General features: G+C 47.4%; 7 protein-coding genes across 7 annotated transcripts; 5 read left to right on the top strand and 2 right to left on the bottom strand.

Moving 5' to 3' along the window:
• The first annotated feature begins 1,359 nt into the window (after positions 1 to 1,359).
• GGS22DRAFT_114530 (uncharacterized protein) lies at positions 1,360 to 3,281 on the top strand. The gene has a single exon (XM_047958050.1). The coding sequence runs from the start codon at positions 1,403 to 1,405 to the stop codon at positions 2,822 to 2,824; it is 1,422 nt and encodes a 473-aa protein (XP_047820350.1). The 5' UTR covers positions 1,360 to 1,402; the 3' UTR covers positions 2,825 to 3,281.
• A 1,230-nt stretch (positions 3,282 to 4,511) lies between these two features.
• Positions 4,512 to 5,054, bottom strand: GGS22DRAFT_114527 (uncharacterized protein). Its single transcript, XM_047958049.1, has one exon. It carries the CDS (start codon positions 4,952 to 4,954, stop codon positions 4,628 to 4,630), a length of 327 nt encoding a protein of 108 aa, XP_047820349.1. The 5' UTR covers positions 4,955 to 5,054; the 3' UTR covers positions 4,512 to 4,627.
• Positions 5,055 to 11,712: 6,658 nt separating this feature from the next.
• On the top strand, positions 11,713 to 14,403 carry GGS22DRAFT_114408 (HSF-type DNA-binding-domain-containing protein). The gene is made up of 7 exons (XM_047958048.1): positions 11,713 to 12,123; positions 12,210 to 12,226; positions 12,306 to 12,378; positions 12,442 to 12,582; positions 12,648 to 13,538; positions 13,606 to 13,801; positions 13,860 to 14,403. Exons 1-7 carry the CDS (start codon positions 12,061 to 12,063, stop codon positions 14,372 to 14,374), a joined length of 1,896 nt encoding a protein of 631 aa, XP_047820348.1. The 5' UTR covers positions 11,713 to 12,060; the 3' UTR covers positions 14,375 to 14,403.
• A 3,053-nt stretch (positions 14,404 to 17,456) lies between these two features.
• On the top strand, positions 17,457 to 20,220 carry GGS22DRAFT_158028 (nucleotide-diphospho-sugar transferase). The gene is made up of 3 exons (XM_047960578.1): positions 17,457 to 17,635; positions 17,719 to 17,775; positions 17,834 to 20,220. The coding sequence occupies exons 1-3, from the start codon at positions 17,534 to 17,536 to the stop codon at positions 19,865 to 19,867; spliced, it is 2,193 nt and encodes a 730-aa protein (XP_047820347.1). The 5' UTR covers positions 17,457 to 17,533; the 3' UTR covers positions 19,868 to 20,220.
• Positions 20,221 to 20,406: 186 nt separating this feature from the next.
• GGS22DRAFT_158025 (prim-pol domain-containing protein) lies at positions 20,407 to 23,016 on the top strand. The gene is made up of 5 exons (XM_047960577.1): positions 20,407 to 20,831; positions 20,890 to 21,084; positions 21,155 to 21,601; positions 21,663 to 22,629; positions 22,743 to 23,016. Exons 1-4 carry the CDS (start codon positions 20,566 to 20,568, stop codon positions 22,282 to 22,284), a joined length of 1,530 nt encoding a protein of 509 aa, XP_047820345.1. The 5' UTR covers positions 20,407 to 20,565; the 3' UTR covers positions 22,285 to 22,629; positions 22,743 to 23,016.
• GGS22DRAFT_198920 (YggU-like protein) lies at positions 22,408 to 22,949 on the bottom strand (the record flags this gene model as incomplete). Its single annotated transcript, XM_047966209.1, has 2 exons — positions 22,408 to 22,629; positions 22,743 to 22,949. 2 exons carry the CDS (start codon positions 22,947 to 22,949, stop codon positions 22,462 to 22,464), a joined length of 375 nt encoding a protein of 124 aa, XP_047820346.1. The 3' UTR covers positions 22,408 to 22,461.
• A 434-nt stretch (positions 23,017 to 23,450) lies between the features above and the next one.
• Positions 23,451 to 25,366, top strand: GGS22DRAFT_178698 (uncharacterized protein; the record flags this gene model as incomplete). Its single annotated transcript, XM_047963593.1, has 3 exons — positions 23,451 to 23,538; positions 23,612 to 23,659; positions 23,721 to 25,366. 3 exons carry the CDS (start codon positions 23,451 to 23,453, stop codon positions 25,364 to 25,366), a joined length of 1,782 nt encoding a protein of 593 aa, XP_047820344.1.
• Positions 25,367 to 25,906: the final 540 nt, after the last annotated feature.

The following is a 25,906-nucleotide window of genomic DNA, read 5'->3' as shown; positions in this document are numbered from 1 at the left end:
GTGGGTTAAAAGTACTAGGTAACGGCTATTTACCGCGAAAAAACGTTGCTGAAAGAAAACGATTTTTAACCTCACAATCGTTTTTAATATTCAAACTATGTAGGTAGAAACGATAAATAGAAATAAGTATTGGTCATTATTAAAATAGGAAATGTTGCCAAGGTTTTGCAATCTGGCAGCTGCGGTCATAAACCAAAAGACTTACAAGTTTTTTTTTTTTCTCTCTAAGTCAACAAACCGTTTTACACACACACTTCTCTTCTCTCTTTGCAACACCAAGTCAAGTCAGTTAAATAGTCTATTCAGTCTATTAGTTTCAAGTAAGTATCTCCAATTCAACGTATTGAAGTCAGTCTAATCTAGTCGCGTCAGATCAACAAGATACTGTCAGTTCTATTCTAGTAAGTCGACTCCATTCTGATCGAAACAAAGCAAGCTAATAGATCTGATCTAGGTGATCTAGATCTACATAGTTCCTGTATACAGTATAAAGAAGTAAGTTGGTATCTAGGTCAGTATCTGGTGAAGTTGGCAACCAAGCCGCGCTAGGCATTTACGGGTATGTACTGATACTTAGACCAGTCTGTTTATCATACCTAGTAGCAACTACTCCAAAGTAGCTACTTTATATAAATAATTATCCAATCTCTAAAATAGCTTCTTTGCAAGTTATCGTTTTTAAATCAAGAACAGTTTTTATCAAGTAAATCATTCAGTTCCTACTAAATGGGCACACGCAAATCGGCGTTCAAAACCCGTTCTTGAAACCCCCACATTGCCGGTATGGTACAAAGGTGCCTTTCAAAAGATTTTACCATACGCCAATCCCTGTCAATTGCGACACCAGCTGGAAGCTCTTATTTAACAACTGGCAGGTTATATCGCCAACTTTCCTCGATTATTTTTTAACTTTTAGTTGATATTTTTTAACCACTTCTAAATCTAAATCAATAAAAACTTCTTAAAAATATTTAATATTAAGTATTATTTATAAATACGTAGATCTTTAAACTTTTAAGCCTAAATATCAAAAGAAATAGATAGTTAAAGTCGACGGTTTATCTAAGGTGAAAAGGCAGTTGGCAATACAGCTGGCGTCTAAGCTAGCAGCTATGCAGTACAGCTGACAGGGATTGGTCTATGGTAAAATCTTTTGAAAGGCACCTCTGTACATAATCCATAATCTACCAAGTATGTACCTATGTACTAGGTACTGGGTACTTGTCTAGGTACTTGTCCAGGTACCTATTGCGGGGACTTGGGGAAGCGAACTCGGTTTTTTACAGGGATCTTCGAAGCTCTTATTCGGACCCCACCAATCCTTAGAAACTTTCTTCATCCTTTCTTTCGCAAAAACAACTTTGAATCCTCAATTCTGCAATCTTCTAAATCGCTATACAATATGGCAGAAATTGCGGATTTAGTAGGTGATTTAACTCAATCATCTAAAACTTTAGGAGATTCATGCACCACAATGAAATCCGAAGTTCAATCGAACCAAGTCGTCGGATCGAAACGACCGCATCCAGACGACGACGACGATGAGAACGTTGGCGGCAATGCCAATTGTAAGCGCAACAAGTTAGATAACGGTACCGAACCCGAGGCACTTGCACCTACGCTTTCTGCCACATCCGATCCCGCTTCAATCTCCGCATCCACCACCGCTGCTGTTGTCGCTACTACAGCCGTCCCCACGCTATCCAAGAATCAGCTGCGAAAACAGAGACAACGAGAGCTTTGGATAGAGAAGAAGAAAGAGAAGAAGGTCTTGCGTAACCAGAAGCGCAAGGATAAACAGCAACAGAAGCGAATAGAGAAGGAAGCAGAGATTGCCGCCGCTGCTGCCGAAGGCAGAGAACCTGTATTCGATGAACCCGAGCGACCACCCAAGCCAACACAGGTTCAAGCACCTGTAACAGTTATCATCGACTGCCAATTCGAGAAGTACATGATGGAGAAGGAGTTAGTGTCTTTGTCAAATCAAGTCACCCGCTGCTATTCCGACAATAGAAACTCTCGGTATCCCGTCCACATGTTCGTCAGCTCCTACGGCGGCTACATGAAGGAGAGAAATGAGACGATTTTGCAGAACCAATTCAAAAATTGGAAGAATGTCCATTTCGTAGAAGGCGATTTTGCCGAAGCAGCTACTCAGGCTAAGAAGTTAATGGGGACTGCCGAGGATCAGGTTATCGAGGCCCTCGCGCAAGGCAAAGAAGGAGATGCCATTTCTTTCACAGTGGCCGATCACGACGGCAAGAAGAAGCACAAGTCTGCACCTACCCCGGAACCTGAAGCCGCCGACGTAGAGAAGTCCATCGTCTACCTCACCGCCGATTCACCATACACCATTGATCGCCTTGAGCCAGGCACATCTTATGTCATCGGTGGCATAATAGATAAGAATCGCGAGAAGGGTTTATGTTATAAGATCGCGCGGGAGAAGAACGTTCGTACAGCAAAGCTTCCTATCGGCGATTTCATGGTGATGCAGAGCCGCCATGTCCTAGCCACGAACCACGTGATGGAGATCATGCTCCAATGGTTAGAGACGGGTGACTGGGGAAAGGCTTTCGTGAAGGTGATTCCTACGAGAAAAGGAGGAAAACTTAAAGGAGGTGAGGGCGCATCTACACCAGAGGATCAGCCGGCAAACGACGCGATTACGGCCGATGACGCCTTCGAGATGACCCCTCCTGAACCGAATGTGACCTCTCCCAAACCAAGCGAACCCGAGAATCCTACGGCTCAAAAACCCCATAGTCCCATCCAAGTAAAAGGAAACGAATCGGATGATTCTAGCATGTCTTTACACAATTAGGTCGGTTCAAAGCCATAGTCAGTGACACAAGCACCAGTCAAGCAAGCTAAAGAGGAAGCACTTGCTGGCAACACTCCAACTAACCAAGATAGACGTACGGACACTACCGACGACCCCAACGACCCTAGTATTTGGAAAACCGCCCTTGACAAACTCCCCCTAAACAGAGACCCTAACAACAGAGTACGGGACTGGAGGAAGAAGGTCAACCTCGCCATGATGACTCCTAGCCGACAACAACAACGCTCGAGTGAATAACGGTCGGAACGACGAATCCTATCATGTATATGGTAGGACACGCGCAGCGTTTCCTTTATGTTTCTTTTGAGATATCCCGACACGGCTCTATACAACTTTGCGGTTGACTGTGCTTCGAATTTTTAGGTAAATAAAAACCTAGCGCATAAACTTTCTGGGCTTGTGATCTTTTTTAAGTATAACCCCTATAACCACTAAGCTTTAACAGCACCTAAGAATGGCGATAATAATATCCCAGTTAAATGCGGATGCCTTCTAACTCTTAAGGCACCTTCGCTCCTCTCTTCCCTTCTAATTGTATAGTATCGTCAATCGTACAACAAATTCGAAGTCCCTACTTGGACTTGATCTCGTAGACGGAGGATTCTTCACTCGAAAGTGTGTCCCACACTGTTAGGGGTCTCGATTCAAACTTTTCGCAGACAACTAACTGATCTAATAATACATGCCCTTCATCGAACTGGGCTCGTGAGAAATGTGGTGGTTATTATTCGACAGCGACTATCGTCGGGATTTGACTTATTGCTTCTGGTGGCTGCGACAGTGGAAATGAAAGCAAGGCTCAGTTTTGACCAAGGTAGATTTTCATATTCTAGGATATACAACGACTGTTATTATACGTCACAGGTGCACTATTACCTCTCGCGCCCAATTTTCACAGGTTTTTAAGAGGCTCGCTCTCAAGTTCCGCCAGCACGCGCGAGTGTGTCGCCGACATGGGCACAGGTAATTCGGTATGCCACTGAGCATGGGAAACCGGGTTATCTCGACCTCCCATATGCGTGTCCTGCAGTTCCGCCACTCTCTCCCGCCCATCGATTTCTTGTGTGTCCTGGCCATGCAACTCGCCGAAAGCTTTCTCAACCGACAACGTCCTTTTCCCTCTTCGTAGAAGCAACCACCTTATTATACTACTGCTCCTGAGCACGTCGCCTCCATTCGAACCAGTATTTATGACCGTTCCCGGGCCCTGTCCGTGTTTCCTCTTTTCCCGTCGACGAACGCAGCCGAGATAAAAGATAGACACTAGCATAGCTACGAACGCCACAGCGCCAATTCCGATCCCGGCTTTAGCTCCATCCGATAAGCCGCTCGAGAGCCCCTCAGTATCCGCGCCATCCTGCCCGAGGTCATCTATGGTAGGAGTACTAGTTGAAGACCCTGAGCTGGTAGTTGCCGTAGGCGGAAGGGAAAGTCCCATAATCGACCTAAAAGAATTCGCGACGGGAGTCGAGAAGGAGGTCAGGTCGTCCGAATTCCACACTATGTTTATAGGTTCCATGATCCCCACAACGGCCGTGGATATTATCGTCTTTTGAGAATTAGACAGGTTATTATCGGGGGCTTTCTCGTCCCTAATAGCTGCGGTGACTCCGACAAGGTCTGCGACGCATACCGTGCTTGTCAGAAACCCTTCGTAGTATGATAATGTGTAGTCTCTAACATAACGTCAGTACAAGTTCCCACCTACCTACTTAGCTAAAATAGCAAAAAGTCGATTCTATCCATATCAATTCCTAAAAACGCGGCAAAGAGCCCGAAGACTTACGAGCTACAACACCGACCAACCCACCAGCTCCGTCCCCCAACACTCGCCGCCTCCACCGTCACATCCAGACTTTTGAATTCCTGTCCACTGGGACATACCCCCGGCCTGTACAGAGTGTTCACACCGCTGAACGGCTGGCAGTGGCTCTGGTAACGCGAGTTCTTTTCCCGGTCCCTCCATACCGTGCCCGTGGTTTGCAGAGCGTATACCCAGTACGTGCTGCACTCAGTCGGGGGCGTGTAAGTGGTCAGTAGAGGGGCCAGGTCGTTGAACTGGTTTACGCTCGTTGAGACGGTTGTTTGGGACCCGGGGAGACTTGTCATGGCGGGAGAAGATAGGTTCGATGAGGTCCACGTGAGATATCTACATATTTGAGCTAGAGAGTCTCAGAGGAGGGACCCCTCCTCTTATTTTTTTCCCTCTTTTCTTTCCCTCTTCTGCAGAGGGCGAAATTCGGGGGTCGGATTTTGAGGACGATGTTTATACTCCGACGACGTGGTTTATTAGTGGAGGGTTTGGGAGATGGATCGCTTGTCATCTTATGGTATTCATGGGTATGATTGGTTTTACCCAGGGCTGTGGTCGTTGATACGACTGGATGAAACTATATGTTCTGGTCTGTTAGGACGGGAATGTTGCATGTTGCATATATCTCGTGTTTTGGCCCCCAACGCATGCAGTCCCTTGTTTCTCACCGCACATATGGTATGAGGTTAGCTGTATTTTCATAGATATAAGCTCTATCTTGTGGATTTAAAGGTATTCTATCTATACAAAAAAGACTAGTTATGGATTTTGAATACCTACATAGCCGTGATGGAAAATATGACTAACCCGCAGATTCTATGTACCTACACTTGAACATGACTACCTACCTAGGTAGATTTCCCTTGTCTAGGTATACCAAGATGATATCTCCTAGGTAGGTATATAGCCCTTTCCCATACTGAGTTGAAAAGATGAACTCATTTTGTACATTAGTTCCTGTCACGCTCTGCTTTCCAAGCGAGAAATATAGGTGGTTGACTATAGGATTCATCTCACAATTACCCATACACTTCTTAACATCTTAGGTTTAAGGGCATACGGCATTGTTTTTCAAATATCTGCCCCTATTTCTCTTTACCCAAAAGGATATACTTACGAAATATAATGTGTAACGTAGGTACCCCCTAATTCACTACAGTCAAATGGCCAGGCGATGTTCTCGCTCCAAAGAAGCGGTTCTAATACTCCAAGAAACAATATAAAAAGACGTTAGCCACAAAATTAAATGGCGTTAATCGAAGGACTACCTAGGCATCGCACAAGTCAACATCAGACATGCCGTACGACGCAAGAGCCGCATAACACACCACCAAACTATAAGTAGAACAAACTCTCCCCTACATACCGCTCCTCGCGCACCCACCCCCCGACGCGGAATTCGGCAGAGGTCTTAGGTCCGGGCGACAACCCTCGATACATCTCGGAAGGACCCCTAACAGTCCCCAATCGAGCCTGAGTCCTCGGCTGTGGGTAGCGGTAGCTTCATCTCCCTCCTCCCAACCTCCCTCCCAACCATACCTACACGTATGTTTCGTTTCGTACGGTTGTATGCCACACGCTATTTTAAGAACACAGAAACACAAAACACAAAACGCAGTTCCCCTTGGATGGATGGATAGATAGATAGGTACTATTGCTACCATAGGTAACATCGCAACCAGCCACGCAGCGTCGCAGACGACGCGCACATACCTATGTAATATATCTTATCTAGGGGAGGGCAGATGGGGAAAGCGACCCTGGATTACCCATGTCACTTTATTTCGCAAGCAGCCGGACGTGCGTGAGGTATGTACATACTAGGTTAGGTAGGGGAAGGGTAAGGGACACGGATCTCGGGTGGAAGTATGGAGCTAGTAGGCAGATAGGTAGGTAGGTACTAGGTAGGTAGGTTAACTGTTCGCAGCTTTCCCGCGGGACGGCGGCTGGCGGATCGCGGATGGCGTGTCGCGCGGCAGGGTTTTGCGAGCCGAACCGGCTAATTTGATACGAGTGAGCGAACGAACCCCTTCCCACGCCTCGCTTTCTCGCTTTCGGTTTGGGACTTTGAGCATTCTCTTCTACGAATTGTGAGTACCTAGGAATGATTGTATACATACGTAGTAATAGCTGCGTGGCGAGTGGTCTGTTTATAATGCGCGGTTCTTCGTCTCGTGGAGAAGCTGAGCTAGCAAGCTAGACACGTTTCTGGGAGAAGAGCCGGTGAAGAAAAGACACTATTTGAAACTAAGGCCGCGCTCTTTGTTTTATCGACAGAACCCTGGTGATATCGTGTAATATTCAACGGCAGTCTATGGAAAAGTACGACTGTTTCTTTTTTTAGACCGTGATTTTGGAGAATATAGTACCAAGTTCGGTTGAAGAAAGAAAATGTGAACCCTGAGGACAGCAATACCGTTGCTGCAACGTGAGAGCGGAGTCAAATATCCGAATTGCTAGCTATTAGACGCGCGAGGGAGTGACTTGACCACTGCCGGTACCACCGAATGTATGTCAGGTCCAGACAAGGAGATATTTATAGAGTCGGTAGTAACTCTATTCGGGAAGCCGAGAACATGGCTAATTGACAGCTTGAGAAGCCTCAGGGTTGTCAAGTTACATTACAGAAAACAGAAAATTACTTTTCTCTTATCAAGCAAAGGGGTTGGGTTAAGATCGAAATGTTAAGACGCTATGGCTTACTTACCTACCTACTAGGCAGGCAAGGTCTTGCTTCCGAGATGAGGTGCCAGAGCTAGAGGAATTACATGCAGGTATCGTAACATATGTATCAGAATCAAATGTAAAGAGGATGCAGGAAAAACACCATCGTCCGCTCGAAACGGAGCAGACTAGGTGCGCCGGGGAATTCGGGAATTTGCGGACGCAAAAATACCACGAGGCATCGTGCCATAAAAGTTAATGAATCTATGCCCCGGACGACGGATCTGGATTAGTAGATCTCTGGATCTCAACCGCGAAACCAGATCGGGACAGGACGCAGCAATCGGATTGGACGGAGAGTCGACTTTTGAACCGATGGAACGCGGACGTATGAGAGAGACAGAAAACGAACGAGCTATCCTCTCACCCGCCGTCTTACTGAAGAAAAAACCGAGGGCTTGCTTATCACCTACCTACATACATACCTGGCTTCATCCTCGCTTCGAGCCGTGGGAATATCTACCCAGACCTACCTACCTAACCCGACTGGTCATCGATCCTTCAACATCCTTAACCTACCTAGCTCATCGGATCCCCCACGCGCATCCCAGGATTCCCGCCCATCAAGCTCCCATCGAGGAACGGGCAGCTCAATTAAAAAAACAAGCCTTCCCGGAAGTCCCAAGCCGTCCGCCGCCTCTTTCCCCCCTAGCGGCGATAACTCCGCCCTCACTCACTTTCCCACTCTCTGCCATGCCACATAAAAAAAAAGACCTGCTTCTTCTCTGCTACATATGTAGGTTAGGAACTAGGTACGTTGCTAGGCCAATACGATGTATGTACATCATACATACAATACACGTAGCACGCCGAGACAGGATTGGGTCGGATTCTTAGCCTCAGGTAGCTCTACCGGTCAGTATGTACGCAGTAGCTACGTATGCGTGCGGCAAATACTGGCCTAAGCCGGTGTCGCGATTTCTGTGCCTATCGCGGTATTAGCTGCCGATCACTTGCACTTTTCGGGACTGCGATCCAACTTGGCGGGCAGGGCCGGGGGGGTTAGTGGTGGTAGGGGGGGAGAGGAGAGGTATGGGTTATGGGGCGGCCGCACACGCGCTGGCCGACCTGACCTGACCTGGCTCCTCTCGCTAGTGTCGAAGGGGAAGAAGCATGGAGCGAAAGCTGAGGATTTTCCCACGCCACAATCTGCCTAGCCTGCGCGAACTGGAGGAGATAATTTGGTAGGTAGGTAGTTAGTTAGTTGGGGAGGGAGATCGGGGGAAAATAGGTACATAGGAAGAGAAATCGAGAAGAAGAAAAAAAGAAAAGAAAAAGCAAGTCTCTGTCTTGGGACGGATACTCCCGATCCCTATTGGAATGTTTCGATGGGATGGAAGAAGAACTCTTCACAGATCGATCCTCGTATCGACATACATACCTACATACGCACATTCTCAAATTCTCAAATCGCAATCATACTAGATCAGGTACACCGCGCAGTCGGACCAGTCCACGGATCCACGACAATAATGATACATCACATCTCTAAAAAATCCGAGGGAAAAAAACCACCGCCCCAGACGAACAGGGTAAGCAAAGCAAAGGCAAATCGGCGTAATAAGCTTAAGTAATTTAGAGGGACGGACGCCATGCATCACGTTCCTCGAGCCAGAGAAAAAAGAGACACAGATCGATCCCAGATGGCGCCCGTGGGTGTCTTGCATCGTGGGTAACACAGAGCCTTGCGCTGTAGAGGGAGGACACCCAGCCCAGTGCACCACCACCACCGTAAGCAACCCCATCCATAATAACAATAAGCGTTAGCAGCCACGGTCCCGGCCGGACGTTCCAAAGGTCCACGTTCCTGGGTCTGCCGGCGGTTCTGGACCGTCTCTCTCTACCTGAGCTCAAGGGGTCGAGTTTTAGAAATCGTATGTGGTTAAGGGTTCTTTTTTGAAATCCCTAGGTAGGTATTTAGAGACCGGACGAGACGTGCTCTGATGTGTTCGGAAATACCGAGGAATGTCTTTGATGGAAACGCGGCGAATTTCAGCATGGCTGAAGGGGGATGGGTAGGGGGAAATAACGTGAATGTTTACAAGCGAAGTGCGAATAGAGTAATAGTAACCCTGCCGTATGTATGTAGGTATGTAGGTGTCGACGATCGTTAAGGAGATAGGCAATCATACCGGCTTGCTTCTCGCTCACCGTATTCTCATCCGACCGCAATCTTCTCATACCCTGCTTGTCTCTTTTCTTTTCTAATCCTAGGCTCTCTTATGATGTCTGTCGACATCGATAGAGTAACGGTGTGAAAATTTGATGATTGGCTAAATATGTAAATAGCACACATACGTGCTTGCTGCATACCTGGTATATTGTATGTACATGAATCTTGGTGTTGATATATTTTATCTATCCATGTACATACCGACTAGGTAGCTCAGGTAAGTACCTAGTATCTATTTCCGGTATGATTTGAACCGATGCTGGCGGTCATGTCGGATAAGTCGCCGCCTAGATCAGCTTATGAATGGAATGCCTCTATACATAAGTCTTACGATCTGTATACTGAAAGAGTGAATTTGAGAAGGTGAGCTGAGTGAATATAGTGTCAAGAATAGGATTGCGGGAACAAATATTGAGACTAGCTGTTACGCTGTCTATCCTATAGCGGTATAGCCTCGCCCCCATGGAGGATTGGGATTAGAACTGACGAGCATGAGTCGTGCTGTTCGTGACTCGCGGCGCACAGTACCAAGTTGGTAACATTGTTAAAAGAGGCGTCGCTTTTATCGAATCTGTGTCGCTGTATCTACTCAGCATCATCAACGCCTTTGAACGTATTAAAATAGATGCTGAAAAAGATTATTAATTCCAAATTCCCAGCTCCTATACTATGGTTCGTTAGATCTGATAGCATCCCAATCAGAGCAGCTTGTCCAAACCCAGTCGTCATAGTCTCTTATTCCTAGCACTTACCGGTATATAAGTACCATACATATAATACAAGACAGCCAATGGCCTGTCAGCTAGCTAGAGGATCTACTGTAGGCGTATAATACGATGCAGTGATAGGACTCCGGTAGCCGTATCTTTTCCTCGAGATCACGGACCACCCCTAACAGCACATGTGCTTTTGTTTGCAACGATTGGTATCCCGCTGACCCGCTCGCGTCTATTCGACGGATTTTCCCCGCAGCCCGCGCAGCACGGCCGCCCTCCATATGTACGACGTATGCAGCATTGCACAATGCCTATGTAGGTAGGTAGTCTGTACAATACGACAAGGTCACACTTCTCTGAGGGAATAAGGGTCCTTGCTACATGTACGCTGTAGTCTGTGCTGCAGAAGACTGTAAGCTCTCAGACTAATTAGCAATGTAGCAATGTAGCAATGTGTGAAGACAAGGACGAGTAAAAGAAAAAAAATAAATGAAGTAAAAAAAGGGGGGGATGGAAATAAGAGAGACACACTTAGCCTGTAAGAGGAAGTAGTACGAGGGTACCGCGAAAAGGTTGCAGGGGTCCACACACTCCGTCAATAGTAGATGATGAATGACTTACCAGGTTGGATAGAGGATGACCCTATGCCGTCACGCTTCCTGGAAAATTTCCGGTAGAGCAAGAGGAGTTAGAGCATAGGAGAAAAAAAGAGAGAGAGGAGCTCCAGTTAGTTACCTAGGACCTAGGTAGTTCTTTGGCTTGGCTTCGAAAAGTATCCTTTGGCCACCCCGAGCTGCCGCTCCGTTCATGGTTATCCCTCTCTTCTCATAACTCTGCTTCTTATTTCGTGTGTGGTATGGATGTATCCATTCGATGGGATGTGGATGTGGTATGTGCGCTCTCTTTTCTCTCTCAGTCTCTCACTCTTCTCCTCCCTGTCCGTTGCTCTCTCAGCACTTACAATGAGCCAGAGTCCCCCCTCCTAATCCACACCTCTCCGTTCCAGGATTTCTGCCCAGGACGCCCCCATATTATGTATGAATTGAAGCATTCTCTTTTTTATTATTACTGTAACCTCGCAAAGCTAGCCTAGCCAGCCAGCCCCAAAAAAACGAGGTGCACCCGAATTCCGCCCACCCACCCTGTCCTGTCCATTCAATTCATTCTCAAAAGACTTTAAACATTTCCCTGTTCGGGTCAGCTCGTCATGGTTTTTTTGTATTCATATCGAGCACTGGAACCCATTCCCGCCAATTGAGTGACACAACCTAAATCTTTAGGCGGACACCGCCTTCAGTACCTCGAATAGTAACCTGCGAATATATCAGACGAAAGCCATAGCTTGCTTGCTTTGCCTGTCCTGCTTGCATTGACCTTGGCAATCGTCTATTGTCGGAATCTCAACGCCCGTAGAAAAGGCAACTGTGAGTAGTCGGCTATTGTTATCTTTTCCATTGTGTATCTGTACCGCACCTTGGAGTCACAGATATAACGAAGAGCGTATACCACGCATACCATCAAATCCTTCGAGCGCGCTTGATGCAATCCTAGAGGGGAAATATTAGAAGAGCCCCCGAATCACGAACCTCGAACACGAGTACGTAAAAGAGTTAAGCAACCGTCGCTCGAGATCCAGTTGCACGAACTTCGACGTCGCTTCGTCGCTGTGCCACCACCCGAACTCCCTCTTGGGGTCAATCAAGACCGCCGGTTTTACGCGCGCGTGCCGACATATATATCTGACCATCGAAGCAAGCATAAACACTAGGCCATAGGCCGATCGCCTATCATGCCTCCAGAGGGTGATGTAGCGTCCCTGGCGCAGGGCGCGGGAAATAACTCGAGCGACTTTGTAAGTTTGATCATAATAACCTCGTATTCGAGACCGCGTTGTCGCGGATCGTCGCATACGGAATTCGCTAACCCGCTCAACCTTAGGTTCGCAAATTATACAAGTAAATCATTCCTTTCTTCGACAGCTGTCCGAGTAGCTCTTCCATCCGGTTATACTAACCAAGCTTGCCTTAATCATAGGATGCTAGAAGACCCTGCCTACAGCGAGGTAGTGAGGTGGGGCAATGAAGGTGACAGCTTTGTTGTTCTCGAGGTAAAACTTGCGAGCTTCAGCTCCCTCGTAGGTCTCGGATAGATGCTGATCCCCGTTTTACAGAATGAGAAGTTCACCAAGACTATATTACCCAAACATTTTAAGCATAGCAATTTTGCCAGCTTCGTCCGACAACTTAATAAATACGATTTTCACAAAGTGCGGCATAACGAAGAAAATGGCCAATCCCCATATGGCGCATCTGTAATACTTACCTTCCCTGATGAAAGCATCCTGAATCCATAGTGGAGTCTGACAGCGTATAATAGGCATGGGAGTTTAAGCATCCCGAGTTTCGCGCCGACAGAAAGGATAATCTTGATAATATCAGACGAAAGGCACCCGCACCTAGGAAGGCCCAGGCAGCGGAGGAACCATATGGGGTTTCTAACCAACAAGTTCTTGTTCTCAGCGAGACGCTGGCGGCGACGCAGCAACAGGTTCAACAACTCCAGGAATCATATCACGAAATTGTGAATGCGAATAAGATCTTTGTAGATGAAATACTTCACCTCCAGAAGCTGGTTCGCGCGCAAAACCAAGTACACAACGAATTAATCAACCATTTGAATAAAGTTGAGCAGGAAAGGAAAGAAAGTAGCCGAAGCTCGGGTCACTCGACATCTGGATATGGAACAAACACAGCAAACCTCTTGTCTGACGGCTCCGAGTCGCCTCTCGAGCTGCGTCGTGCTCGTGATATTCTCAACGGCCTTCAAGTAGACCATGTCGCGGATCGAGATCTAAACCGGATGTCAGTCCAATTACACCAAGCTGGCGGCTCCCCCGAATCCGCTGGTTCTTCCGGTATGATGGGACCGCCAGGTGTAGGTGGCGTCAATCCCTTCTTACACGATCCTCTTAACGATATGCGACACCTCGTCTACCCCGTCGGCCAGACAATAGGAATCGATCCTTTCGCTGCCGAGCACATTAACAACCTTCCATACAACCGGCCCGTACAGGATAATACGATGGGCCCTAGCCCTGAATTTAATGGACCACCGATGCATTCTCAAACTCCGCCGGGAGGTGCGTCTCAAGGTGGCTCTCCATGGGGATCCAAGAAGCCTATCGTCCTGCTCGTAGAAGATGACAGGACATGTGCTCGAATTGGTTCCAAATTCCTTGCCCAGTATGATTGTGGCGTGGAGGTTGCAGTACGTAATCGTAATTCTTGGTTTTCTTTTATGCGAGGGCGCATGTTTGGCTGACAGTATGATACAGCGTGATGGTCTCGAAGCTGTGAACAAAGTCAACGCAAAACAGCATTATTACGACTTGATTTTCATGGATATTGTGATGCCTCAACTTGACGGCGTCTCAGCAACAGCCATGATCCGCGAAGTGCAACCCAACACTCCAATCATTGCAATGACATCCAATATTAACCAGCAAGATCTTGAAATGTACTTCCACTGGGGTAAGTTTAATCTTTTTTGCCTTGGGTTTGACTGCCGAGATGTTAACACGCTGTCTAGGTATGCGAGACGTCCTGGCCAAGCCGTTCACTAAGGAAGGAATGATTGGCAAGTTGAGGAAACATCTTGCCAACTTCATGCGGAACCCTCCCCCTGAGAGTATGATGGACCCGATGTACCCTAATGGAGCCTCTGCCCAACCGCCGACACCAGGACCGTATTCGAACCAAGGAATAGGTATGGCTCCTCTATCGGCAGCCTCGTCCGGTCCAGTAGGAAAGTTCGACACGACCCCGATACAGTCTCCGGCCACGAGTGCTTCGTGGCATTCCCCTAGTCAAATGCCCCATGCTTCGCCAACGTTGGCGCAGGACCAAGGATATCTAGGTGCAGGTAGCGGTTCCCAGATGGTACTAACGCCGGGCGGGACTCAGAAACCCCAATACGCCAATGCCATGATGCCGCAAATGGGTGTGCCCCCGCAGCAGAGGATCCCCGAGGGTATGCAACGCTCGGACGGGCCGCCTGAAAAGCGACAACGGATATATGCGCCGCAGGGGAATTATAACCAATGATAACGGCGCATCCCAGGCAATTTCCCATTAATACATTGATCCGACTTGTATATATTCTCAGCATGTTTGATTGTTCGTCCACGAGGTCTGCTGGAATTCGGTAATCGATACGTCGACAGGATAGGCTATTGTTGACGTCGGTACCGTAGCGCATCTTATGCATGGGGGGGTTATCTGACTGGTCTGCTGTGTCGAAGTTATTTGTCGCACTCGGGGTGGAAGAGAGCTCTGTGTTAGATCACGGGATACCCCTTGAATGTTTTCTAGAGCCATAACTGCATGTATATCAGTAGCAGGGAGCCAGCAACTCCTGGAATGGATGGAAGAAGCACTAAGGAAGGGCTTCAATGTCAAGCCTAGATTGGGCACGATGGTCGTCCCAAAGGGGCTTGGGGAGCATGTGCTCGGGGCTATTTTTGTATGAAAGGCTCAAAGAAGCCAATCATGTTTGTCACTGTCTCAGATGCTATTGATCTCTGGGATTTATATGCATTGGATAGTAACCTAAGCCTGGGTAGATGTGTGACTAGACGGTAGATAAATACGAACGAGGATTTCCCACCCTGAGCGAAGTGATTAGATGAATGATGGAAGAGAAAAGAAGATGACGAACGATTGAATAGGTATTGTTTTGCCCCCGAGCATACGTAGTTCGGGTAGACTACACTGAGAGAGAATTGAGAATCTGAAAGAAAAAAAATCGTGTCGAGGTCTGTGGTTTGTTGATGTGGGAAGGAAACTTTGGAATAAAACAAGACGAAACCTGCGCAAACACCTTAAATGATTTAACCCCCTCCTTGAACCGCTAGTTCCTTCTTTCTGTCCCATTTCATTTAGGTTTTGTGTTTGTATCGGCACCGGTGGTCTGGTAACGATGTCATGCATGCAGTGTGTGGTCTTATGTTGTAAAGTGGCTTCCATTGTTTGGGAGGAAACAGCGAGCAACTCCGTAGGCAAGAACGACATAAATAAACAACCGAGAAAATGAGGCGAGAAAGGAAATTTTACTTCGCTTAGGGGGTATTTCTTGCTATTGAAAGTAAGAAAATACGTACCTTACCCAGTTAAGCAGGTACACATAGAGTAAAAGGAAAGAGCAAACAAGAGCTCCAAGGTTGTTGAAAAAGTTTAATCTTAGAGAAAAGACACATATTCGAAAGATCGTTGATATAATTACCGGGCTTCCGCCACTGGATTTCAAATGTCATAAGGCATCTGGGCTTCTTAAACATCACATTCAGCATACACTTAAGAAGGCACATTTTATGTGCCGTACAATCTCCATTTAACATCTGACATCGAACAACAAGTGTAACAAGGCAATAAGAATCCATCGACTGAGCCGCAATCGTTAATAGATATTTTACAATGATAAATTCTTGGCCCAGGCTAGAATGCGATCGAAAGATCGAAAATACAGTGAGCAATCAATCTACACCGGGTACGAAAGAGCTCTGGTCCCAGTCTTGCTGCAGATGGTGGCAGGATCTGCTGATCTAGACACCGATCTTATGGAACGAGACCCCTATGGACTAATGAGAAGGCCTTGTTAATCCTCTTTTCCAGGTTCTAGCCTTCGGGAGGCATGGGATAACCCCCCCTGGAAGCACAAACCTCGGTACAGATCAGCTTCCCCTGAACCTTGCCTTTTTCTATATTATGATCAAAGATCTCTAGATCCGCGCAGATCTTCTTCCTATGACTCCTACGGCTAGTTGGTGATGGGACAATAAAGGGTTGGTGTTTAATAAGCTGATAAGTTGGCCTAGCCCATGTCAGCTACACATTGACCTCCTTGGCCTCGCAACATACGCTCCGCACGGTACTGCTCTTCGACAGATTGTCTAAGGCTAATAAAGCAGCTAATGCTTAAGACTAAGTAGATCTTCCAAAGAAAGGCATAAGGCTGACTTCACGGCTCAAAAAAATCCTATCTGGGAATCTCTCTGTTTACTTATTACCGATTCCGGGCTTGGAAGTACAGTAAACGCTTCAATATGAAACAGGAAAGATGGATCACAAGCTAACGCCGATGAGGACATGAACCAATCTAAAGACCGGTTTCATGGCCAGATCCATCTGGATCGGGACCTTGGAAGCATGGCTAGCAGCAGCAACGGCAGCAGTACCTACCTTACGCACATACATATGTACATTCCTAGATGGCCGTACATATGCAAGCCGCGTAAGGTAACGGTTAGGGTTGCGTCTGCAGCAAGCAAGGGGCTCGCTCACGAGGGTTGGTTTGAGGTCTGGATTCTAGAGCTGTAGAGCTCTAGCCTAGACCGTAGTCCGTTCCACGGCAGTCGTTCGACCCTTGGCCCACCCTTGCCGTTGCCCCCCTGCGCCGCCCGGTCTAGATCATCTTCGATCTAGACTTATGTTCCGGTCTGCCGGTCAGGTTACACGCGCGTATACTTATAAAATCACATTGAGTATCTGATTTGGTTGACTTTTCTCCTTTGGTTATACCCTGAATATAATACAATATTTATTATTGTAATGTGGTTCCTTACAGTATCTTTCCGAGATCATCGTGATGGGTTAATGATTAATGTGATGAGTGGCCTATATGTAGGTCAAACTCCGTTACTCTGGGGTACACACTTAAGCGGCCAGTTACGGTGAATAATAGCTCCTACATATACCCAATTCCAATAGTTGTCTCACAATATTCGGAGAAAATCTAGAAATGACAAATATATAGGTATTTGCTTAAGTACCTGGTACCTAATCATTCCCACGGGTACTTACCAAGGAGACAAGCTGCAAATCAGCCAAGCCATCGGACCATGTTTTAATCATTTCATGGTGTATTTGAAAATTATAACATCAATTATCGATAATGTCATGTGTTTTTAGTCTGAATAATTGAAATTGATGCCAGTATATGTTAAAGTGAAGTTATTTAACTGTATTAATAACATCGAAATAAAATAGTCATTTTACGAGTTTAAATTTTAGGCTGAACTTTTATAGTGATATCTCTCTAACAAGCAAATATCAGAAATAGAGGGGTAATATCGTTATAGCGCAACCTCCGAAACTGCCCCTCCAAACAACTTTGACTCATCCATCACCAAAAATTCATCTCATTTTCAATTACACATTTGCATTCGTATACGGCATACAACAAACGACAGCCTTCATTTAGTCGCAATGTCGCAGAATAAAGGTGCGAAAGGAGGCGCCTCTGCAAAAGGAAAGAAATCTGGAAAGCCTGGAACGGAAGATAAGAGAGAAGATGTTCTTCAAGCAGTGGTATGTATTTCTCTATTTCCCGACTATCGTGGGGCAGCACCTACTAGGTAGGTATCAAGAGCTATAGCTAATATGATGCACAGCTCATAGCAGATTCCTTCCAGACTAGATTTCACCCTTTCTCGATAGAGAAACCAAGAGTAAGCCGAATTTACACCACCCCTTTAGCTTTAATTACCAATACTGAACCCATCTCAGTGCCTTCTTCCCCTTGCGAACACACCTCTCATCGAATACTCACTCGAATTCCTTGCCATGAACGGTGTACAAGAAGTCTTCATATACTGTGGCAACCATCACGAACAGATAGAGAGATACATCAACTCCTCAAGATGGTGTCCTGGCTTAAGATCGTGCCCGTTTACAACCCTCGAATTCATACGCGTCGCCGATGCTAGATCTATAGGCGATTTCCTTCGAGATTTGGACAAGCGCAATATTATTGGAGGAGATTTTGTATTGGTACATGGAGATTTGGTCGCTAATATTCCCCTCGACGGAATTCTGGCAGCGCACAGAGCCCGTCGAGAAGCGAACCGAGACTCGTGTATGACCGTGGTGCTCCGAGAAGCTGGTGAAGGTGAACACAATACTAAGACAAAAGGAATAACACCGGCCTTCATTATCGACCCGAAAGCTAAGAGATGCCTACACTACGAGGAGATACACCCATTGCAAGCCGATCATTACGTTACACTTGACCCGACCGTACTCGAGAACCGCGAAGCCGAAGCCCGGACCGATTTAATCGATGCTGAGATTGACATATGTACGCCCGATGTTCTCGCCCTATGGTCCGAGAGTTTCGACTACGAGCTCCCACGCGCAAATTTCTTGCATGGAGTATTAAAAGACTGGGAGCTGAATGGGAAGATGATTCACACCGAAATCGTCAACGAAGGTTACAGCGCACGCGTCAGAAATCTCCAGATGTATGATGCTATTAGTCGGGATGTACTAAACGGCTGGACATATCCCTTCGTACCTGAATGCAATCTCTTAACAGGACAGACTTATCAGCTACGGGGAATTAATGTGTATAGGGAGGACGATGTCGAGGTTGAAGGGGACAGCGAAGTCGTCCATGCGATCCTCGGGAAAGACACCCACGTCGGAGCTGGCAGCACAATAAGAAACAGCGTCATTGGCCGAAATTGCAAAATTGGTAGCAATGTACGCATTGTTGACAGCTTTATATGGGATGACGCTATAATTAATGATGGTGCTGTGGTGGAGCATGCTATTATTGCGGAGAGGGCGGCGGTAGGCAAAGAGGCCTATGTTCACGAAGGTGCTCTTGTATCGTTTGGAGTCCATTTGGGCAACCTAACGGATGTTGAGCCTGGTACGATGCTATCCCTTTTCACGGGATCCGGAAAACCTGCATCAGCACAGTCTAAGTTCGTTGGCTCTGAAGGCAAGGGCGCACTATTCCAGAGCCCCGAAGATGACGAAGAGGATCCCGACGGCCCATCGCACCTACAAAAGTCACTTATATACTCCCTCGAGGAACTTGATTTCTCCGACTCATCCGTCTCAACGCTTGGAGATGACGATGACTTGTCTGATGATGATTCAGGACGGGCATCAGCAACCCCTAGCCAACTTAACTCGAGATCGCGACTCTCTTCATTTGCCTCAGATGATTCCGGTGGCCCCAACTTCTATTCTTTCCATTCAGATGCAGTTCATGGGTTGTTAGATGTTCTCCGTGGCACTTCGGGCAACTTCGAATCCGAGAAACTTGAGTTTATGTCATTACGACTGGCCAACAATGCATCTGATGCTGCGATGAGAAAGGCTGTTGCGACAGCCTTCGTTAGGCGCGCTGTCGAACTAACGAATGCAGAGAACGGTGCACTGGAGCCCTCAAAGGCCGCTAAGCAGGTGCTCACGTCACGAGAAGGCGCAATAGAGTTCATATCGGAAGTTGGTGTCGGCGACCAGTCCGTGACGGAACAACTAGAATTCGCGTTGGCAGTACATAAAGCATGCGCTAGCAGCGCGAAGATAATTGAAGCCACTAAGGCTGGAAATCTCCTAGCTGCTATGCTGCAGCAGATGTACGATCTCGAGATCCTGGACGAAGACGGAATCTTGGGCTGGTGGGAAGACGACAGGGGTAAGGAAGAGGGCCTGATAGCGGGCGTACGGGAAAAGTGCAAAATGCTTGTCGAATGGCTGGAGAATGCCGATGAAGAGAGTGAAGAGGAAGGCGATGACGACGAGTGATTCGGCGTATAGGGATACACAAAACAAAATCTGACTGGCGTTCTCCGAGATTTCGGTTCAGCGTTCTCGCCTGGGAAGTAGGCTCTGGTTTGGGACTAAAATGACGACGGGCTTGATAGGGACGATGGTCTCTAAAGAATAGGATAGGCCTATAGCAAACCCTTTATGATGGGGTAGATGTTCAACCTGATTTCTAGCTTGAACTAGAGGAAGATGAAATACCAAGATAGTCTGAAGGCCCGTCTATTCCGCTTGTGTCTATACAAATAGGATGATATGGGGTGGATATAGAATCGCTGCCTACCTATACATGGGAAAAGAGGTATTATATACATAATTAACATCAACGCCCATCTGAATATTGGTAACTGATTTTATACTTCAACTTAGACTCTATCCCGAGTCTTATCTACTGATTATGTCATCAACATGATGACTCATCTCTATCTTATCGATAAAAAGGGACACACTGCAGGGTCAGGATTAGTTATCGCGAAAACGCGTCGCGTCGCGTTGGTTTTCAATTAAAGTCAATTAGCAATTAACAATTGACATACATAATAGCCCCTCTATATTCAGGCAACCAAACGTCCGTGCCGCTTTCACCTGTGCCTCTTTTTAGTCTATAAAACTTGTAAGATCAATAAATACTGTTGAATCCGAACCAACAGTACTGTATCGAGATCAATTCAATCACAATGCCTCATTCCATATCCCCTGAGATCGACAGTCAAACACCTGTTGCCGAAGAAACCATGACGGACGCTCCAGCTCAAAATGGCGACGAGCAAGCAGCCGAGGACGACGTTGCCATGACCGAAACGAATACTATACCCGTTAAAACAGAAGAAACTGAAAATAAGGATGTGAAATTAGAAGATTTATTCGCGGATGTCGACTCGGACGATGAGTTCCCTAGCTCTCGACCAGGTGTGGATAGGTCGTCGGCCCCAGCATCGCCCTCGTGAGACTACGGAATCAGCCTACTTAGCTAGAAAAATCGTCTAACAAATATATAATAGTGAACCAGTCCCCATGAGAGCATCGGATCCCCAACTCTTGCGCCTATTTTACCAGCGCTTCTTTCCCTGGCGATACCTCTTCCAGTGGCTCAACCACAGCCCGACCCCCACCAATGACTTCGCGCACCGCGAATTCGCCTTCACGCTGCAGGGCGATGTGTACCTGCGATACCAATCCTTCCCCAGCTCCGACCTGTGAGTATTTCAAGGCTTTGATTCTGCGAGTATTATAAGATTGCCTGTGACTTATCAACCTCGGTTCTAGATTCCGCAAAGATGTGCTGCGTCAACTGCCAGTCCGTTTCGAAATCGGTCCCGTATACACGACGAACCCGCGCGACCGCAAGACGCTGCGGAACTCGAGTGCGTTCAAGCCGTTGGCGAAGGAGCTGTGCTTCGATATCGATTTAACAGATTACGACGACATCCGAACATGCTGCGACAAAGCGAATATCTGTAACCGCTGCTGGCAATTCATGACTATGGCTATCAAAGTCGTAGACGTCGCGTTGAGAGAAGATTTCGGGTTCAAGCATATCATGTGGGTGTACTCCGGCCGAAGAGGAGCTCACGCCTGGGTGTGCGATAAAAAAGCCCGCACGATGGACGACCAGAAGCGTAGGGCTATCGCCGGGTACCTCGAGGTAATCCGAGGTGGCGCACAGAGCGGGAAGAAGGTCAATCTATGGAGACCTTTACACCCTCATGTCAGGTATATCATATCTACCCTTTTCCAAAACGTCCATGCATACTAACAATCTCTCCCCCTAAAGCCGAAGTCTCGATATCCTAGCCCCCCACTTCCAATCCGACGTCCTCGAATCTCAAGACCCATGGTCGACCCCCGAGCGCGCCGAACACCTTCTCTCTCTCCTCCCCGACAAAGCCCTCAACGAGGGTCTACGCAAGAAATGGGACGCGGCGCCCGGCCGAGCCAGCACATCCAAATGGGCGGACATAGACGCCCTCGCGAAATCCGGTGCAAGCAAGAAACTCGACACGCAGGCTCTGCTGGAGGCGAAGCAGGACATCGTGTTAGAGTACACGTACCCACGCCTCGATATCGAGGTCAGCAAGAAACTCAACCATCTGCTAAAATCGCCGTTCGTTATCCACCCCGGCACCGGGCGGGTCTGTGTCCCGATCGACACGGCGAAGCTAGAGACATTCGACCCGTTGGGCGTGCCGACAGTGCAGGAACTACTACAGGAGATTGATGAGTGGAGGCCTGAGGAGGGCGAGGAGGGCGGAAAGGCGAAGACGTTGCAGGATTGGGAGAAGACGAGCTTGAGGCCGTATGTGGAGTTCTTCCGAGGCTTTGTGCTGGCGCTTATGCGCGATGAGAGGGATCCCAGGGTTAAGCGGGAGAGGGAGGAGGAGGGGATGGAGTTTTGAGGGTGGGTGGGTATATGTATATAGATATGCATTCGTGGACTTTTGTTGATGAAGCACGCTTAGTGCTTAAGTCGGAGTTTGGGTTGGCGTCTCACGAAGTCAAAGATAGAATGAGTTCCTATTTAATGAATGGTAGCGAATATCATCTTTTTAACGCTGCTATCGTGGTGGTGTTGGTTATGATGACTCTTGACTGAGAAGCTTCTCTCTGACCATGGCTATTATGTCTTCGCTACCTTCTATGTCCTTCCCGCGCCGGAAGCAGGCGCTGGCGATGCTGATGGTCTTGTCTCTGTTCTTCATCCCGTGTGTGATTTGTAAGTCTGATTTTGGGACGCCTAGGATCTGGGATTTGGGTTACTATTTACTAGGTAGTCTAGCTAATCTGTACATTGTTCTCTGCCATGGACGAGTCTATAGAAATATGTGTTTAAATTAATAGATCTTAATATGCTTACCTCACTCAGGATCTCAACTACAGCTTTATTCGCCTTCCCGTCTTGTGGTGGAGCTGATACACACATCTCGATGCACTCGTCTGTAACGGCGGCAACTCCCTCTCGCACTTTACTAGCGCCTGGTCGGATGTGACATCGTAGCTGTAGGAACTCTGGGGCTGAAGTCTTTGATTTTTGGACGAGACTTATGGCGTTACGCGTAGCCATACTCTGATTGCATCAACGAGTAAGCATCCCCTACGTGTTGATTTGAATATGTTTAGATGAAGTACGGGATCGAGATGTGCTACGTAGTATCATATTTAATGTTCTCTTAATTATATGCATGCACTTTGCTGGGTGGGAGCTTGGACCATGCTTAGCGTATAATCCCTGCAAGGTACATGTGTACACTAACAATTCTTATGAAAAGCTTTGTACTCGAAGTTACGACAAAAGTATTATCGATAAGACAAACAATTTATCTGTACGCTGTACATCCCTGGGCTATGATGCTTTAAGGGACTTTGAATTCTCCCAATTGCGACAGGTCCAAGCCGAATACCACGATACTCGGAAAGCGCGACAGTTTCCGCTTTCAACAATCTTTCGACTCACACTTTCTTGATCCTTCTTTGAGATTCAACATGCAATCGTCGCTATAATTGTATGTTCTCATCTCGAACGCACACTTTATTGAAAAGTCACTCCTTATACGGATACCGAAGGATGGTGTCCAACCAAGCCACCCGCGCCGACCACGGCTATACCATCACAGCTCTTGGTAGATGGTCTATTCTAGACAAGAAGTTGCCTCGTGAGTTGCACCATAGACAATATAATCTAACAGTTGGTGTATTACTATGTTCTCTACTAACCTGTCGCTCTAGCCGTCGACGCGATTACTGCCGTTCATGTCTACGATTTCGATAATACTTGTTAGTATATACGTTCCTTACCCCAACTTCCTTTTATCACTAACAATAATCGATTTTTTAGTATTCAAGACCCCTCTACCAAACTCGAAGCTATGGACTACCCCGACGACTGGGCAGCTGATGAGCCCCGACATCTTTGTTAATGGTGGCTGGTGGCATGACTCGAGAATTCTATCTGCGACCGGCGAAGGTGTAGAACAAGAGGAGAAGCGCGCCTGGAACGGATGGTGGAACGACAAAATCGTTGAGCTGGTACAGCTGAGCATGCAGCAAGACGATGCCCTCACCATTCTCTTGACTGGAAGGTCTGAGAAAGGCTTCTCTCAGCTCATCAAGCGAATCGTTGCGAGTAAAGGCCTCGAATTCGACATGATTGGATTGAAGCCGGTAGTCGGTCCTAATCACGAACGCTTCCAGAGCACTATGAACTTCAAGCAAATATTCTTGAAATCGGTACTAGGAACATATACATCCGCCACAAGTATGCGGATTTACGAAGATCGCCCTAAGCATGTCGATGGCTTCCGAGACTTCTTTGCCGATTATAACAAGAATATTGTTAGTCGCGGACAGAACCCAATCACTGGCCATGTGATACCAGTTGCCGAGCTCTCTACTACCCTCGACCCCGTTGTCGAGGTGGCAGAGGTACAACACCTTATTAACTTTCACAACAACTCTATTGCCAAAGAGCGAAAAGGCGGACGGAATGCGCGCTTAGCTATCAAGAAAGCCGTTTTCTTCACTAGTTATATGATCCAGCCTACTGATTCGAAGCGCCTGATCTCGCTTCTGAACAATATGGCACCAGAGACGAAGGATCTTAAGAATCTTGCCAACACTATCCTCATCACAGCGCGATCTTGCCCACAGCATATCTTGGATAAGATAGGAGGCCTTAATTCCAAGATGAAGTGGGAGGTAACCGACATTGGCAACTTCCAATCGACTCTGTGGGCAGCGCGTGTAAGGCCCGTTCCCGCTAATGCGATCTACCATACCGACAACCAAGTGCCGTCTGTCGTCCTAGGTCTGAGAAGAGGAGCTCGGCCCGCGGATGTGAATAAGATTCGCCAATGGCAGCCGATCCCCGCTAATCAGAGTATCGTGTTCGAGACTACGGTAGGCGAAAAGGTGATGCTTCGTATCGATCGCGAAGACCAAGATGGAGAGGACGAGCAGCAGGACAGACTGCTCCCGCACAAGGGTTCTAAACGCAAGTTCCCAAACGATGATGACCGCCAATCACGCCATCATGGTAGGGATCATGGCAGAGATCACGGCAATGGCGGCAGGGACTATCACAATTCCTCTCAAGCGCGAGGTGGTGGAGGCGATAACCGGGGTCGTGGCGGTTATCGAGGCGGAAATGCCTCCCGTGGTAACCGTGGCGGCAGAGGAGGCTTTAAAGGCTCCGGCAGAGGTGGCAAGGGAGCCCATGGTTATCGTTCTCTGGACGATGTCGATACCCGTGAAAGCTCTCAGAGCGGATACGGTCCAGCAGCTGTCTCGTACGATGACAACAGCTTCCCAGCGCTGCCTCAAGGCGGCCCTCAGTTCCAGCAGCCCCTGCCTCCTCCGCCGCCGTACGGCCAACCGTTTCTTATCCCTATTCCGGGCCAATGGCCTCCTCCGGCCGGCAATAACAACCAGGGACGGCCCTCTGGTGGCCCCGGCCCCGGCCCGGATTTGCAGAACTTCTACTGAGATTACGTATCTACGGTGATGCCATACTAGTGCAGTTGACCTAGCTTTCCAGATTCGGTTTACGATTGATTTTGAGGAAATTATCGAGGCTAGAGCTTTCTAAACTAAGCTGGGTATGAGATATCTACTTCAACGTATAAAGTATCGAGGAAGCTATGGATTATGTCTTGTTTTAGGGACCGAGGCCTGGAGTTTGTAATAAGGAGGATGGATCACATAGGATTTTCAGGGCAGGTATTTCTCTTTTACGGATAGGCCATGCGTGTACGTATAGATTTCACAAACACCCCGTATGTAGGGATCCAGTTGATTTTCACCAAGGTTATCGGGGTCAATCAGTTAGTGTGTTAGGCGTTAGTTAGGCAGAGATTCCCAAAAGCCGGTATGCGGACTGAACAAATACACAGGCCGGCATTCTATGCGGTAATGCAATGAACTACTGTTTTGTTTTGACTTTAGCATGGGTGGACATCGTTGCACATTATTAATTGACGTGATCTGAAAGACGTAGCTGTTAGCTTGAGTACCATAGACAAGCGT

This window comes from Annulohypoxylon maeteangense (genome assembly GCF_022496945.1).
Source record: "Annulohypoxylon maeteangense strain CBS 123835 unplaced genomic scaffold GGS22scaffold_5, whole genome shotgun sequence".
In the NCBI taxonomy this organism is placed as follows: Eukaryota; Fungi; Ascomycota; class Sordariomycetes; order Xylariales; family Hypoxylaceae; genus Annulohypoxylon; species Annulohypoxylon maeteangense.
Note: the sequence above shows the minus strand (reverse complement) of the source record. Positions and strands in the feature narration are given on the sequence as shown.

What these genes read in the sequence shown, in the direction of transcription:
- GGS22DRAFT_114530 (XM_047958050.1), top strand. Translation starts at nt 1,403, where the DNA reads ATGGCAGAAATTGCGGATTTAGTAGGTGATTTAACTCAATCATCTAAA.
- GGS22DRAFT_114527 (XM_047958049.1), bottom strand. Translation starts at nt 4,954, where the DNA reads ATGACAAGTCTCCCCGGGTCCCAAACAACCGTCTCAACGAGCGTAAAC.
- GGS22DRAFT_114408 (XM_047958048.1), top strand. Translation starts at nt 12,061, where the DNA reads ATGCCTCCAGAGGGTGATGTAGCGTCCCTGGCGCAGGGCGCGGGAAAT. An exon ending in ATTGTGGCGTGGAGGTTGCA is followed by an intron (nt 13,539 to 13,605) that starts GTACGTAATCGT and finishes AGTATGATACAG; the next exon opens with CGTGATGGTCTCGAAGCTGT. An exon ending in TGAAATGTACTTCCACTGGG is followed by an intron (nt 13,802 to 13,859) that starts GTAAGTTTAATC and finishes CACGCTGTCTAG; the next exon opens with GTATGCGAGACGTCCTGGCC.
- GGS22DRAFT_158028 (XM_047960578.1), top strand. Translation starts at nt 17,534, where the DNA reads ATGTCGCAGAATAAAGGTGCGAAAGGAGGCGCCTCTGCAAAAGGAAAG. An exon ending in AAGATGTTCTTCAAGCAGTG is followed by an intron (nt 17,636 to 17,718) that starts GTATGTATTTCT and finishes TATGATGCACAG; the next exon opens with CTCATAGCAGATTCCTTCCA. An exon ending in TCTCGATAGAGAAACCAAGA is followed by an intron (nt 17,776 to 17,833) that starts GTAAGCCGAATT and finishes AACCCATCTCAG; the next exon opens with TGCCTTCTTCCCCTTGCGAA.
- GGS22DRAFT_158025 (XM_047960577.1), top strand. Translation starts at nt 20,566, where the DNA reads ATGCCTCATTCCATATCCCCTGAGATCGACAGTCAAACACCTGTTGCC. An exon ending in TCCTTCCCCAGCTCCGACCT is followed by an intron (nt 21,085 to 21,154) that starts GTGAGTATTTCA and finishes CCTCGGTTCTAG; the next exon opens with ATTCCGCAAAGATGTGCTGC. An exon ending in CCTTTACACCCTCATGTCAG is followed by an intron (nt 21,602 to 21,662) that starts GTATATCATATC and finishes CTCCCCCTAAAG; the next exon opens with CCGAAGTCTCGATATCCTAG.